Below are 14067 nucleotides of genomic sequence, written 5' to 3'. Positions count from 1 at the left end.
TTGCGTTGTTTAAAAGTGCTAATTTCATAGAAATTGTGGCACCAGCGGACGCGTTTTATTCCCCTGAGTACAAATATGTGGTTTGTTTTTGTCTAGCGGCCGAATTGTGCCCGCTGGAGGCCGTGGAAGTTTGGTGTGCTTGAGCAGCATGGTCAGGTTTATGCTAATGATGGCTTCGTTATGTAACGTGACCATGATTTCTGACCCGCCCATTAAATCCGGAACACAGATATTTCAAACAAAATTTGTGAGGCCTAGCTCCACAATTACATTCTAAATGGTTGAATGGCTTTGTACATGTTTAAGGAATACATTTATGACCTATTTAATGCGTTTAGAAGAAAATGTCAGAATTTGCTTTACATGGACTTTACGGTTTCATTTATTCAGACAACTTTTTTCAAGACATGTTGATCTCTTGACATGTTTCAGCTGCCAACTGTCAGTCTTCCTCAGAGGCATCTAAAATTTCCTGAAAAAAGTCTGAATAAATGAAATTTTTAAAATTAAGACAAAATGAACTTACTGGAATTGTTATATTACTTCATACCTAATCATATGTGTGTTCAGCAGAAAAAAGTGTTTTTAGGGTGTACTTGCACTTTAACGTCACACAATTCTCTGAAATGATTCAGCTCTATATTGCGTGTAATTTTCTCCAGTTTCTTACGTTTCAATCCTTCTCTCCTCAGGTTGGTGAGATCACTAAAATCATGAGGGCTTACATTAACATGATGGTTAAGAAGCGCTGCAGCATCATGTCTGTGACCAGCATTGCCAGTTCCTGGGTGAGGTGATCACCACCAGTCTCATCACAGTCCTCGGTTCATCTGTTCAGCTGTTGCAGATGTTTCCCCTCTCACCTCTGCACTGATTGGCCAGTTGTTGGTTGATTAAAGCTGTCATACCAACCACATGCAGGTGGAGTTAAGTGCCAAGGGATGCGTGCCAATATGGAAAAGGCAACAAAAAAATGTGAATAGAAGAGCAGAATGAGCCTTCTATGGGTGTGGGGTTCACTTAGGATGATGGGATATTGGATCCCTTCAGCATGGCTAAGTTAATTAATCCTTTGTAGTTAAAAATTTTCCCCACAGATTGATTCTAAAAACCCTGCATGCAGATGTCAAAGCACACTCCAGGTTCTCCTGTTTAGACAACTTAAACTCAGCACAACTCCAGTTAGTCCCAGGTGGCTGCTCCACAGCCCAGTGCACTGCCAGATAGAAGAAAGCCACACCTTTATCTCTTACTCCTCCTAATCCAGTCTCTCTCTTTCTCTCAGTGTACTCCTACTCTTGTTGCTGAAGTCTTGTCTCTTGCTTGCTTTTCTCCCTTCCATCCTCTCTCTGTCTTATAAATGTTACAATATCTGTGTGACATCTATGGTGATTCCTCTCCTTCATGGCGTTTACTCACACACTCGTTCATACCTCTGAGTGGAAACAGAAAAGGAGGCTCGGCCAATGCAAAAAGCATTGACTAATCTGGATATGGCGTTGTCCTGGTGATGAGTTTTGACTGTTGTTGCTCTCTGCTCGTGATAAAAACATGTCCTTATTTATATGTAACACAAACTGCATAAGTCTGTATATGTACATACATGTACACATGAAATTGAAGAAACGTGTAATGTTTCGTACTGTTAAGACGCATTATATGAAAAGTTATTATTGAAATGAATAGTGTCCACTGCACTGTACAGTATCTTATTACAACATGACACTGTAAACTTACCACTGTACACCTGAGCGTTGTATTCACTGGCTGTGCCATTGTTGTGACTCACATACAAGGACGTACGTAAGAACACAGAACCTGAGGTGGCTGCTATCGCGATCACAATAACAGCGTTTTGATAAATCCATTTTTGTTGTCGTTGGGCAGGACTTTCACTAAAAGCATTATTTGAGCCATAAAGTACTGTAAATAACATTATTTCTAATAGTCCTCCCTACAGAGGAGATATGGGGACTTAAGCAAAAATGCCTGCAAGCTCTAATTTGTTTTTGTCCAGCAGGTTTATGAATATATGACTTTTATTACTGATAATACTATTATTATTATTACTGTATACCCCTGTCTATCTCAGTCACCCTGAAGTGCTGTGTCTGGATTGCTGCTGTGTTTGAGTGTGTCAATGGTTTAATGGAAAGTTTTAGAAAAGGAAAATAGAGAGGTGATTATACTGAGTGTGTTTGATGGAAATAAGATGTATTTATGTGACGAACATTTTTGCAAAGATACGATGTTGTAATTCTGAGTGAATGACAAACGCATGGGATCTCAACGGAGGTTTTTTTTTAAAGTCTCATTTATTTATTTATTTTCCATTGTGTATTTATGACAAGGTTTGTTTCAAATGATTCAACTGTTTTTTTTTTTAAAATTTTATTCTCAGTGTACGATGATGAGATTTGATAGTGTAAACGTTGATGTGGTTTATTTTGCTGAAAGTCATCTCTGACACAGCAGCTGGATGGCATTATCCTTCCCAGAACATTTTCTTTGAGAATATTTGTCCCCAAAAACACAACAAAAACATTTCATCTACAATTAAAACTAGGCTAATCAAGTGTCCAAATTGGTACAATTCCATTTTTTTTTAAAAAGTATCCTTAGCAATAAGCATTTTAGCAAATACTCCAAAGACAGTTTGGCTTTTTACAAAAACTATTTGTATAAAGTTTAACTTCTGAAGAGAAAACAAGCCTTCTGAATTAATTACACATTATCAGATGTATTATATTGTACTTGGCTGTCGCTAGGACTTTAAAAATACTAAAGTCAACCCAGAAAACATAACAATACAATATACAGTATACATATTATTTTAAATTTGGTTTGATTCAAATTGCATTTTGTCACATTTTTTGGACAAGTGCCATAAACATTGACAAAAAATAATGTTTTTCTTTTTTTTTTTTGGCCACAAATACGGTGATTGTAAAATATGTCTTAGGCTTGCTTTTTGATAAGAGACATCTCAATGGTAAATTGAAAATGCTTTCAACATTTTGTCCCTAAAAACATCGTTTGATGCCAAACATCAACTTTTCAATTAAAAGGCCTTAGTATGTTAAATCCTAGCTACAGCCTTGACCGTGTACATTAACCAAGTAATATGAATAAGTCAGAGTTTCTAGTTCCAGTTTAAAGTTAGGATTATAAGAGGTCTGTAAAAGCATAAACTTTTAAAAGATCAGGAACCCTTTGTTATGTGTCATTCTACATCTACTCATCAGTCTCATGGTACACAGAGTGAGAAGCATTTGAAACCTGAAACGTGTGTTTGCTGAATTGAAAGGTGAGGTTTAAAATCTGATTTTGAAGCATGTGATCACAAAGGGTCCAGTTATCTGCTGCAGGCGGCCAGAGATGGGCCCGCACTCCTTTTATTCTATGCTTAATTTATCATTATTACATTGTAAAACATTGTGCTTGTTTAAAAAAAAAAAGAAGAGAAAGAGAGATGTGTGTTGTTCTTTTTTTTATTTGTAACTGGCTTTACAAAATGATGCTTTAATAAATTATTGAAAAATTTCCTGCATTTTTGGTTTTCTTTGAACACTTGTTGTGACGAACATATTCATAGTCATGGAAAGTAATTTTAGGTAGGCCTATAACCATTTTTATCATTTAAAAAAAATATCCATTTACTGTTTATTATTATTATTATTTTTATTATTATTATCATCGTACTACGGAGCCCCGAAAGAGACAGTTACTATTGAAGAAGATGAAATATTACAGCATTATTCAATCATAAAGAAAAGCACAGCTGCAGTTACTACTGTGTGTTAATCCCTCAATTAATTTAAAACCAGATCCCTGGTTTTTTGGGCTATTTTTTGCAAGGTGCGTTATTCCAACAACGACCTTGGCCTAACCTAACTAGCTTCATTTAAAAGAAACATTTTTCATGTTGAATGGATTATTATCACAGTCAGTGGTATTTCTCCATAGAAAAGTCCTTAAAGAGTCACTAAACCAATGCTTTCTGCTGACCTGCCACTCGGGGGCAAATTAAAAAAAATGCCTTGATCATGGGCATTACTCCTGACGCAGTAAGACACGCCCACTCAGGAAGCCGGTCAGTGCTGCCAGTGACAGACTTACTCACAACCAGGGCCAGCCCGTGGCCTAGGCAGTATAGGCAAATGCTAGGAGCGCCGGCAATCATAGGGGGCGCAAAATGAAAAAAAACTTTTTGATTGTATTTTTTTTTAAAATTTACTAAACAATCAAAACGCTTATATTATTAGCAAACTACACTTGGTAGTATTATTATTAACTAGTACGTCTTGTTTTAATGAAAACTGAAAAAACTGTTTTATACCCGCCCCCCAAATTGATTGACAGTTCAGTTCTGAGGCGTGACGGCAGCTCGGCCCAGGTGTTTACTGTTTGGCTAGTTTAGGTCACGTGATAGGTGCACCACGTAACTTAAAGTTTCGTGTAGCTCATATTTATTTTTAGCTACCCTGCTAACCCTTTTATTTTTTCCCTAGCCCTAACCCTAACTGTTACTCTATCCCTATCTCTATCCCTATCCCAAACCCTAACCCTATCCAGAGCTCTCAAGTTTTGAACTCAGTTCAGAGTGAGACTTTGACTGCAGCTGCAGTTTTGGTAAAATCCGATAAAAGACACATAAATTCGTACAAATAAAACTATTTATTTAGCATCAGAAAATACTCCAAAAACACATAAAACTACTCCAAAAATGGGGTGGTGTGTAGCTCAGTGGGTTGAGCGCCCGCCCCATGTACGGAGGCTATAGTTCTTCACCTGCAGCCGGTCCCAGGTTCGATTCCCGGCTTGGGACCCTTTGCTGCATGTCATTCCCTGCTCTCTCTAATCCCTTTCCTGTCGAGCAACTGTCATATAAAGGCCACTAGAGCCCAAAAAATCCTTTAAAAAAAAAAAAAAAAACTACTCCAAAAATATACAAAACATGAGCAAAAATACAAAGAATTACAACATTGCAGGTAAATACAGTAAAAGAGAAAAGCACAGAAAATACTCCACAAACACACACAAAAATATACAAAATTACAGAAATGACAACAAAAGTACACAAAAAAACAATATAAACAAAAAAATTACTCAGCAAACCCACAGTACTAACAAAAAAGTAAAACGACAACAGAAATAAACAAAAATTACTCCATAAAACCCAAAATGGCACCACAAATACACAATATGACTCCAGAAAACATATATTTCACAGAAATGCACATCGACTTAAAAAAAACGTACCTCCAGACACTTTCTTATTTATTTAATCCATATACTGCATACTGTACATATATATATGTATAAATTACTTGACATGATCTATATAGGTAAACATAATATAGATACATAAGATATTAAGAACATTAATATTTCTAAATTAGTTGAGACCTTTTTACTTTTAATAAAACTGTATTTTTTATGTAAACTTGTGCTTTACTAGTATCCTATGTCAATCTACTTCATGAATAATAACTTTCATCTACTTTTATCTGCTTTGTGCTAAATCTTAAATGTGTACAGCTTCTATTCTATTTCTAAATATCTAAATATGTATCATTTTCTAATCGCATCATGCATATCCTATGACTCGGTTCGATTGATAGACTAGCTAGTTGGTTCACATTAAATTTTTTTCCCCTACAGATTCAGTGAGGAAATGTGACGATGTCATACATGACTTTGCTGCAGGAAAACCAGGAGAATAAACATTTAAAGCTGGACTGAAGGATGAAAAGAATGAATGGGGCTTTTTTTTTTAGCTTGTGTTGGTTAAAGCTGCTTTATAAATCACCGCCAGAAAATTGCACTATTTTTACTAAATAGTTTTTTTGTGCATTACTTCTGCAAACTGCAATTGTTTAAGATGATGTGTGTTCATTACTGCAATTTCAGTATTGTTGTGTTAAATCTGGAAGTTTTGCATCTTTGCACAAAATGTGAATGTCAATAGTGAAACATTTTAGTTACAAGTATTTAAATTAAAAAAAGCATACTTGAGGAGCCAACCCACCACTATCTATTTATCTTTTATCTGTATCTTGTTTTTGCGCAATGCCTTGCTCTAATAATATTAATATTTTGTATTTTGAACATGTCACTAAGGTATTTAAATTGGCTTTCATTTACCTGTTTGTGTTCTTTTATGTGGGTATGTGAAACCCTTTTATCAAAATTAAATAAAATGTCAAAAAAGAAATTTTGCTCATGTTTTCTCCTCATGTAAAGCATCTTTGTGGATATGGTGAAGACCACTATGCAAGTGTTAGAAATGATTCTGATAATAATAATATAACAATAATGTAAATATCAATTACTTGGTATAAAAAACAGCGTATAAGGGCCATAGGGCCGGTACTGATGGCAGCTCTGTCCCAGTGGTGTGTGAATGGGTGAATGAGCTGATATGTAAAGCGCTTTAGGGATAAAACACTATATAAATCACGTCCATTTACCATACAAGTTTAAAAACATTAAATCAGAATCAGAATCAACTTTATTGACCAAGTAATGTATGTTATACACACGAGAAATTTGTCTTGGTGAACTGTAGAAAATTCAAAGCAATACATACTGTATACAATCCATATCAACACGATTTTTAATCAAAGTTATGTTGGTCAAAACGTCAAAAAAGCAGGCAAGCTATAGCGAATTACACTAATCTTGGAAAAAATAATAATAATAATAATAATAATAATTAAGAAAAAAATATTTATGGAACTAAATATTGTAACAAATATTGTACATACATATGACGCTGTACTGCATATATATTGTAAATCAATGCAGTTATTGACGACAAATTACCGTAAATCCCAGTTATGTCACTCGGAGTCAATGGATTCGAATGGACCCGCTAATAACTTCCGGGAACTATTTAAGGCTACATGAATCACGTGACCGTCACGCATTTCGAACTTCCGTTGTCGCAAGTGACTCATTCGACGTTGAAAGATAGAGAGATACTTCACACACTAAACATCTTTCTCTGGTGGAAAGCACATCGAGCTGTAAAGGATACTGTCAGAAGACGTCTGTTTTTATTCTGCAGTTTTTGGACCTTTATTTTTACCGAACATGGCAGAAAGAAAAGTGATTAACGTGAGTTATATTGATTTTTTTTAGTTTGTGGCTTGATAATTGTTTCCTCAGCAAAAGAGCCAGAATAGCCTAGTAAGCACGGCACCTTTAAGTAAATTGGAGTGGTTTTAATTCAAAATTAGAGAAATTGCCATTAGCAGAAGACATTTCTAGAGCTAAGAAAAAAAAACCCCGATACATTATTAATGATATAAATAAACTATGTCATAAATCATGCAGATTTATCTTTATATGAACAAGTTAAATTAAATGACTAGCAAAACAAACTTGAATTTATACTTGGAGAAAAGCCAATGGTGCATTTGTTCGTTCAAGAGTTCGTTGGATTGAAGATGGTGAAAAAAAACAAACTTTTTTTTTTTTTTTATTCTGGAAAAACAAAAACAAACGAAAAAGAAAATTCACAAGTTATTAGTTTATAATATAGGTATTGATAATCAACAACAGGTCAATGAGGAAATATAGCAATCAAACGAATGCCAAAAGAAAAGTCACCAGGACTTAACGGCTTAATTGAAATTTTATTTTAATAAAATAAAATTTTATATATATATATATATATTCTGGAAAAACAAAAACAAACGAAAAAGAAAATTCACAAGTTACTTGTTAATAATTTAGGTATTGATAATCAACAACAGGTCAATGAAGAAATAAGAACCTTTTATAGTCATCTGTATGTATCTAAAATTGTTAAGGAGAATTGCAAATAGTTTTTTGAGGTCATTAGGGAGTATGGGGGAAAAATTGATGAGGACTTTATGCAGCATTTGGAGGATGACTTTACAATAGAACAGTTAGATATAGCAATCAAACGAATGCCAAAAGAAAAGTCACCAGGACTTAACGACTTAATTGAAATTTTATTCCTTTTTCTGGAACAATAACAGATAACTGCTCTTTAATGCCTTTAAAGAATGTATTTCAACACTTGTCTTCTACCATGAAAGATGGAATAATCACCTTAATCCCAAAACCCAATAAGGATAAATCTTCACTTGGAGGCCTATTACTCTTTTATGTAATGACTATAATATGTTTGCACATGTAACTCTAAGAGATTTGGTATTGGTTTAAACAATATAGTTGATGAATGCCAATCACCCTTTGTAAAAGGCAGACATATTCATAACCATACAAGGCTGATTCCTGATATATCAGATGATAGAGATTATATTGAAATAGACAGTTTGGTGTTATTGATAGACTTTTTCACGGCATTTGACACTGTTGAACAGCCTTTTTTTGTTGAAAACACTTCACTTCTTGGGCTTTGGAGTACATTTCTGTGACATTGCACAGATGCTATATACTGACATCACCAGTTCAGTCTCTCTGAATCCTGGTGTGACTCCTAGATTTAAGGTGTTACGTGGAATTCGGCAGTGATAACTCATCTCTCCAAAACTCTTTATCCTAGCAACACAATTATTAACACTTCTGATCAATAACTCCAGTGACATCCAGGGAATTACAATTTTTAACAAAGAGTTCAAGATTAGTCAATTTGCGGATGACACTTGTTTCTTTTTAAAGGATAAATCAATGATGGATAAAATGCTCAGTGTCATTTCAATATTTTGTAAAGCATCCGGATTGTCTCTTAATGTCAAAAAATGTGAACTACTCCCTATCCACACTTGTTCTGATTCCTCTATTGCCTCCATTAGAGTTGAGACCGAAGTCAAGTATTCAGGATTGTTGATTTCTAAAAATATAGCATGTAGGTTGGAGTGAGGCTTGGCTGACATGATTGTCGTTTTCAACAAACATTGTAAAGATTTTCACTGTGAAATCACACATTGGGTTTTTAACTGCATCAATGTGTTCCTCTGTTTTTGTATATATAATAAAAAAATTGTAATTGCAAGTTCAGACTTTTAACCATAGTATTTTTCCTCCCACAGAAATATTACCCTCCAGACTTTGACCCTGCTAAAATCCCCAAACTAAAACGCTCCAAAGGCCGACAGTATGTGGTTCGACTGATGGCTCCCTTCAACATGAGGTGTGTAACTTTCATACACTTTTCTGTTGGCATTATTTTCCCTATCTCTTAAGTTTCCTTTAATTGCTGCAGTAGTGATATAATTTATGTATTATTGGACCTGTGCACATGCTTCTGCGTGCATCTGTGGAACCAAACAGTAGTTTAATCCACTGTGTTTCTCTTCTTTCAGTCTCCAAGCCATCTTCTCATTCTTTTTTATTTCTGATTTATTTAAATTAAAATGATTATTTATTTTTTCTCAAATCCTGCCCCTTTCTCCTTTAATCATCTTTGTTCTTTCAGGTGTAAAACATGTGGTGAATACATCTACAAGGGGAGGAAGTTCAATGCACGTAAAGAGACGGTTCCAAATGAGCTGTGCATGGGCCTGCCAATCTTCCGTTTTTACATTAAGTGCACTCGATGTCTCGCTGAGATTACATTCAAGGTTAGAATGAATGTCATGGCTATCCCAAACATTTTGTTTACGTTAATATTTCTGAAAACAAACATTTTTTTAAACTTGTCCTCCTTTGAAATTGTAGACTGACCCAACGAACACAGACTACGCCATAGAGCACGGTGCAACGCGAAACTTCCAGGGTGAAGTGAGCAGGATCCAGCAGGAGAGGGATGATGAGGAACTGAACGACCCCATTAAGGTCAGTTTCTGTTGTTGTTGTTTATTTCTTTCTTTATTCATTCATTTTATGAAAATGCAAACCAACAAAGATTCCCCATGTACATTAAATAATATCAAACTCTAAATGAAACATTTTCATGATTGGAAATGAGCAATAAGAAGAATAATATTCTTATATTTCTGCCCCTTATTCTCTGAAAAACCTAAATTTACAAATCACCCAACAAGTCAACTTTCTAAAGCACATTGGCAATTTTTTTTTTTTTTTGCCCTATCATTTTTTTTAAATTGACAAATATTTGTACAAACCTTCAAATCATTTTCTTGAGCATTCCACAACCTCACACCGACAACAGACGAGAACATTATTCTTGAAGTAGTACGAGCGACTTGGTGCTTAAAATCTAATTTCCTCCTGTGATCATCATCCTCAGACGCACTTACAAATAATCTATGAACACACTCTGTTCTGCTTTTGGCTTCAAACATAAAAACTCATGTTTGCAGTTAAATTGTGTTCTTACATTTTAATAACCCTGATTTGATAAATAAGAATTTGTATGGTCTCTAAAACCAACTTTGTAAATAATTCTTTTTTGTAACAAAATCATTGGTAAAATATTTCTAGTATATATGTTACCTCACACTTCAACACAATAAGTGAAATATGGCAAAATATTTCACTTGTTATTTTCACTGTATTATATATGTGAGTCATATTAACTTCTGTGTTACTGTTCTTCATTCAGGTGCTTGAAAACAGAATGAAAGAAAATAAACGGGAGATGGAGGTTCTGGAGAACCTGCAAGAGCTGAAGGAGCTGAACCAAAGGCAGGCCCAGGTGGACTACGATGGAATGATTGCCATGTGCAGAGAGAAGAAATGGAAAAAGAAGCAGGTGAAAGAAGAGAATCAGTGGGAATTAAGGCGAGTGAAGAATGAAGTATAAAGCCAACATTGATTCCACTCCTACTGTTCATGTGACTTCATTATAAAACGAATTCACCTCCAGATGTAATGACATCTGATATGATGCCTGATGGGAGATAAAATTACATTGATTTTTCCCGTCATGACATGATTATGAATTTTTTTAAACAATAACAATAATTCTATTTCATGATAAACATGTTTATTTATCTGTGTGTTCTTTCTGCAAACCACAGCCAATCAAAATGACTGAAGGCTGTTGCTTTATCGCTACTTTTTTACAGAGATGTGCTGGAGCTTCAGCGGCACAAGAGAAAGAGGAACCCTGATTCAGACGATGAAGAGGAGAGCAGCAGCAGCAGCAGCACTCAGCTGCAGAGATCAACACAGACAAAACCTACAGACATCGTCACCCTGGGCAACCCACCCGAGGCACAGGTATGATGACCCTGCAGTTCTGTAAAACAGAACGTTTTATATCTTAATCATTACACAGTAGTTCCTGATGGCATCTGTGTTGCCATTCATATGAATGACTACAAAAAAGACATAAACAATGTGATGTATTACAATTTAAATAAGGGTTGGAGTCAATTACGTTTTTCAGTTACAATTACGTCTTCAATTATCCATGTTCTATTACAACTCAATTATGATTACCGTGACCTGAATTTTTACCAATTACAATGAAAATGATTGTTGTTACCTGAAAGTCAATTACAATTGCGTTCTCAATTAATGAGCCTGTAATAGATAAGCCCATTTCACTTTAGGGAATCTCTGATAACCCAAAAATGACAAATAAATTTACAAGTCAACTTTCTGAATCACGTTTTTTTTTTTTGCCCTATATTTTTTTTTAAATTGACAAATATTTGTACAAACCTTTAAATCATTTTCTTGAGCATTCCACAACCTCACACCGACAACAGACGAGAACATTATTCTTGAAGTAGTACGAACGACTTGGTGCTTAAAATCTAATTTCCTCCTGTGATCGTCATCCTCAGACGCACTTACAAATAATCTATGAACACACTCTGTTCTGCTTTTGGCTTCAAACATAAAAACTCATGTTTGCAGTTAAATTGTGTTCTTACATTTTTAATAACCCTGATTTGATAGATAAGGAATTTGTATGGTCTCTAAAACCAACTTTGTAAATAATTCTGATAATTCTTTTTTGTAACAAAATCAATGGTAAAATATTTCTAGTATATATGTTACATCACACTTCAAACACAATAAGTGAAATATGGCAAAATATTTCACTTGTTATTTTCACTGTATTATATATGTGAGTCATATTAACTTTCTGTGTTACTGTTCTTCATTCAGGTGCTTGAAAACAGAATGAAAGAAAATAAACGGGAGAGGGAGGTTCTGAGAACCTGCAAGAGCTGAAGGAGCTGAACCAAAGGCAGGCCCAGGTGGACTACAAGGTAATTGTTGCCAAGTGCAGAGAGATGAACGGAGAAGAAGCCGGAGAAGGAGAAAGAAGAGGATGAGGTGGAATTAAGGTGAGTGAAGAATGAAGTATAAAGCCAACATTGATTTCCACTCCATACTGTTCATGTGACTTCATTATAAAACTAATTCACCTCCAGAAGTAATGACATCTGATATGATGCCTGATGGGAGATAAAATTACATTGATTTTTCCCGTCATGACATGATTATGAATTTTTTAAACAATAACAATAATTCTATTTCATGATAAACATTATGTTTATTTATCTGGGTGTTCTTTTCTGCAAACCACAGCCAATCAAAATGACTGAAGGCTGTTGGCTTTATCGCTACTTTTTTTACAGAGATGTGCTGGAGCTTCAGTGGCACAAGAGAAAGAGGAACCCTGATTCAGACGATGAAGAGGAGAGCAGCAGCAGCAGCACTCAGCTGCAGAAGATCAAACACAGACAAACCTACAGACATCGTCACCCTGGGCAACCCACCCGAGGCACAGGTATGATGACTCTCTGCAGTTCTGTAAAACAGACGTTCTATATCTTTAATCATTACACTGTAGTTCCTGACGGCATCTGTGTTTCCATTCATGTGTATGACTACAAAAAAGACATAAACAATGTGATTGTCTTACTATTTAAATAAGGGTTGGAGTCAATTTCAGTTACAATTACGTCTTCAATTATCCATGTTCTATTGCAAACTCAATTATGATTACCGTGACCTGAATTTTTTAACAATTACAATTAAAATGATTGTTGTTTCCCTGAAAGTCAATTACAGCTATCATCAAATTTGTTTTTCATGTCTTGGCTACATTATTAGGCTTCCTAACAATACAAATATTGGTATTAATATTTTTGGTCTTGGCATCTTACACAGGTTTGTGTTTCTTTAAAATGTTGATAAGACTTTATTGAGTTTACATGCCAATTACAATTACAAAGTCAATTATTTGAACTCAATTACAATTCAATTACGATCACAACAGTAACAGATTTTTTACAATTTCAATTGTGCCATTTGTGTAATTAATTATCAATTACGTGATTACAGTTGACCCAAACCCTATTTTAAATACAGTTTTGTTTTAAAGGCTCTTGGAGTTTCTTCTTCCTGTTGCTGTTTGATCACATGTAGCAGATTCCTGATTCCTTCATTTTGTGTTTCCCACAGGGAATCTTCAGCCCCAGGAGTGAAACGAGCCAAGACGGAAAGCTGGGAGAAGAATGATTAGAAGCTCGGTTTCAAAGTGCCGCCCAAAACTTTGTTGGAGGATAAGAAACCAGCAAAGACTGCAGAGCCCCTTCAACCAAAAGGAAACACACACTACAGACCGAGTGTTGTGTTATGACTCAGCTGTTTTATCACGTTGCAAATATTTTCCTCACTTTGCTCGTGTGTCATCCTTCACGTCATTTTACTTTGTCTGTTGTCTTTCACAGATTCAAAGATGCCATCAGCTGAAGCTGCAAATACATCAAAGCCTACTGCACAAAAAGGCTCTCGCTCAGCCTCCTGGCGGTCGTACTCTGACAGCGGACAGCGGTGACAGGCCAATGAGCTCTTCGTGTGTGTCTGTGGTGTGTATACTGTGAGTTGGTCGTGTTTGTGGAGTTTTAAATAAATATATTGAGAACATACTGTATTTTCTCCTCAGTGATGATTCAAACTTTTAAATTATGTGTGAAAACAGTTCATTTCCTATTGCTTATTGAAATGTTGAACTGTTGGTAGTTTATTTCTCTCTCACTGATTTGGATGATTAACATCGTAGGTCAGAGCAGAACTTTTATTTTGTTTATTGCAAACTGTTATATCTTCCTAAAAACATGTGCAAAGGCACTAACAGTGAGGATGTTTTTAAATGTTAGAGGCAATGTTAAATCTGGTGTTTGTTTTTCAAAGCATAGA

At 35.2% G+C, this 14067-nt stretch overlaps 2 protein-coding genes across 4 annotated transcripts in view; both read left to right on the top strand.

Moving 5' to 3' along the window:
- Positions 1-3550, top strand: part of myo10l1 (myosin X, like 1) — a 59910-nt gene extending 56360 nt beyond the window's left edge. For both annotated transcript variants that reach the window (XM_028437569.1, XM_028437568.1), the window contains exon 43: positions 693-3550. In XM_028437569.1, the coding sequence (XP_028293370.1) occupies positions 693-797 (105 nt within the window). In that variant the 3' untranslated portion in view covers positions 798-3550. The remainder of the gene's footprint in view (positions 1-692) is intronic.
- A 3394-nt stretch (positions 3551-6944) lies between these two features.
- On the top strand, positions 6945-13686 carry LOC114456861 (splicing factor YJU2-like). Of its 2 annotated transcripts, XR_003672893.1 has the most exons (9): positions 6945-7122; positions 9030-9130; positions 9416-9560; positions 9658-9774; positions 10505-10683; positions 10971-11124; positions 12025-12206; positions 12501-12652; positions 13330-13683. XR_003672893.1 is itself a non-coding variant. In XM_028438891.1 (7 exons), the coding sequence occupies exons 1-7, from the start codon at positions 7099-7101 to the stop codon at positions 13384-13386; spliced, it is 777 nt and encodes a 258-aa protein (XP_028294692.1). In that variant the 5' UTR covers positions 6945-7098; the 3' UTR covers positions 13387-13686. The 2 variants fall into 2 exon arrangements, 1 of the variants encoding a protein (XP_028294692.1); XM_028438891.1 differs by lacking the exons at positions 12025-12206; positions 12501-12652 and having other exon boundaries at positions 13330-13686.
- The last annotated feature ends 381 nt before the right edge of the window (positions 13687-14067 follow it).

The sequence above is a fragment of the Gouania willdenowi genome, chromosome 22 (assembly GCF_900634775.1).
Source record: "Gouania willdenowi chromosome 22, fGouWil2.1, whole genome shotgun sequence".
Taxonomy (NCBI): domain Eukaryota; kingdom Metazoa; phylum Chordata; class Actinopteri; order Blenniiformes; family Gobiesocidae; genus Gouania; species Gouania willdenowi.
Note: the sequence above shows the minus strand (reverse complement) of the source record. Positions and strands in the feature narration are given on the sequence as shown.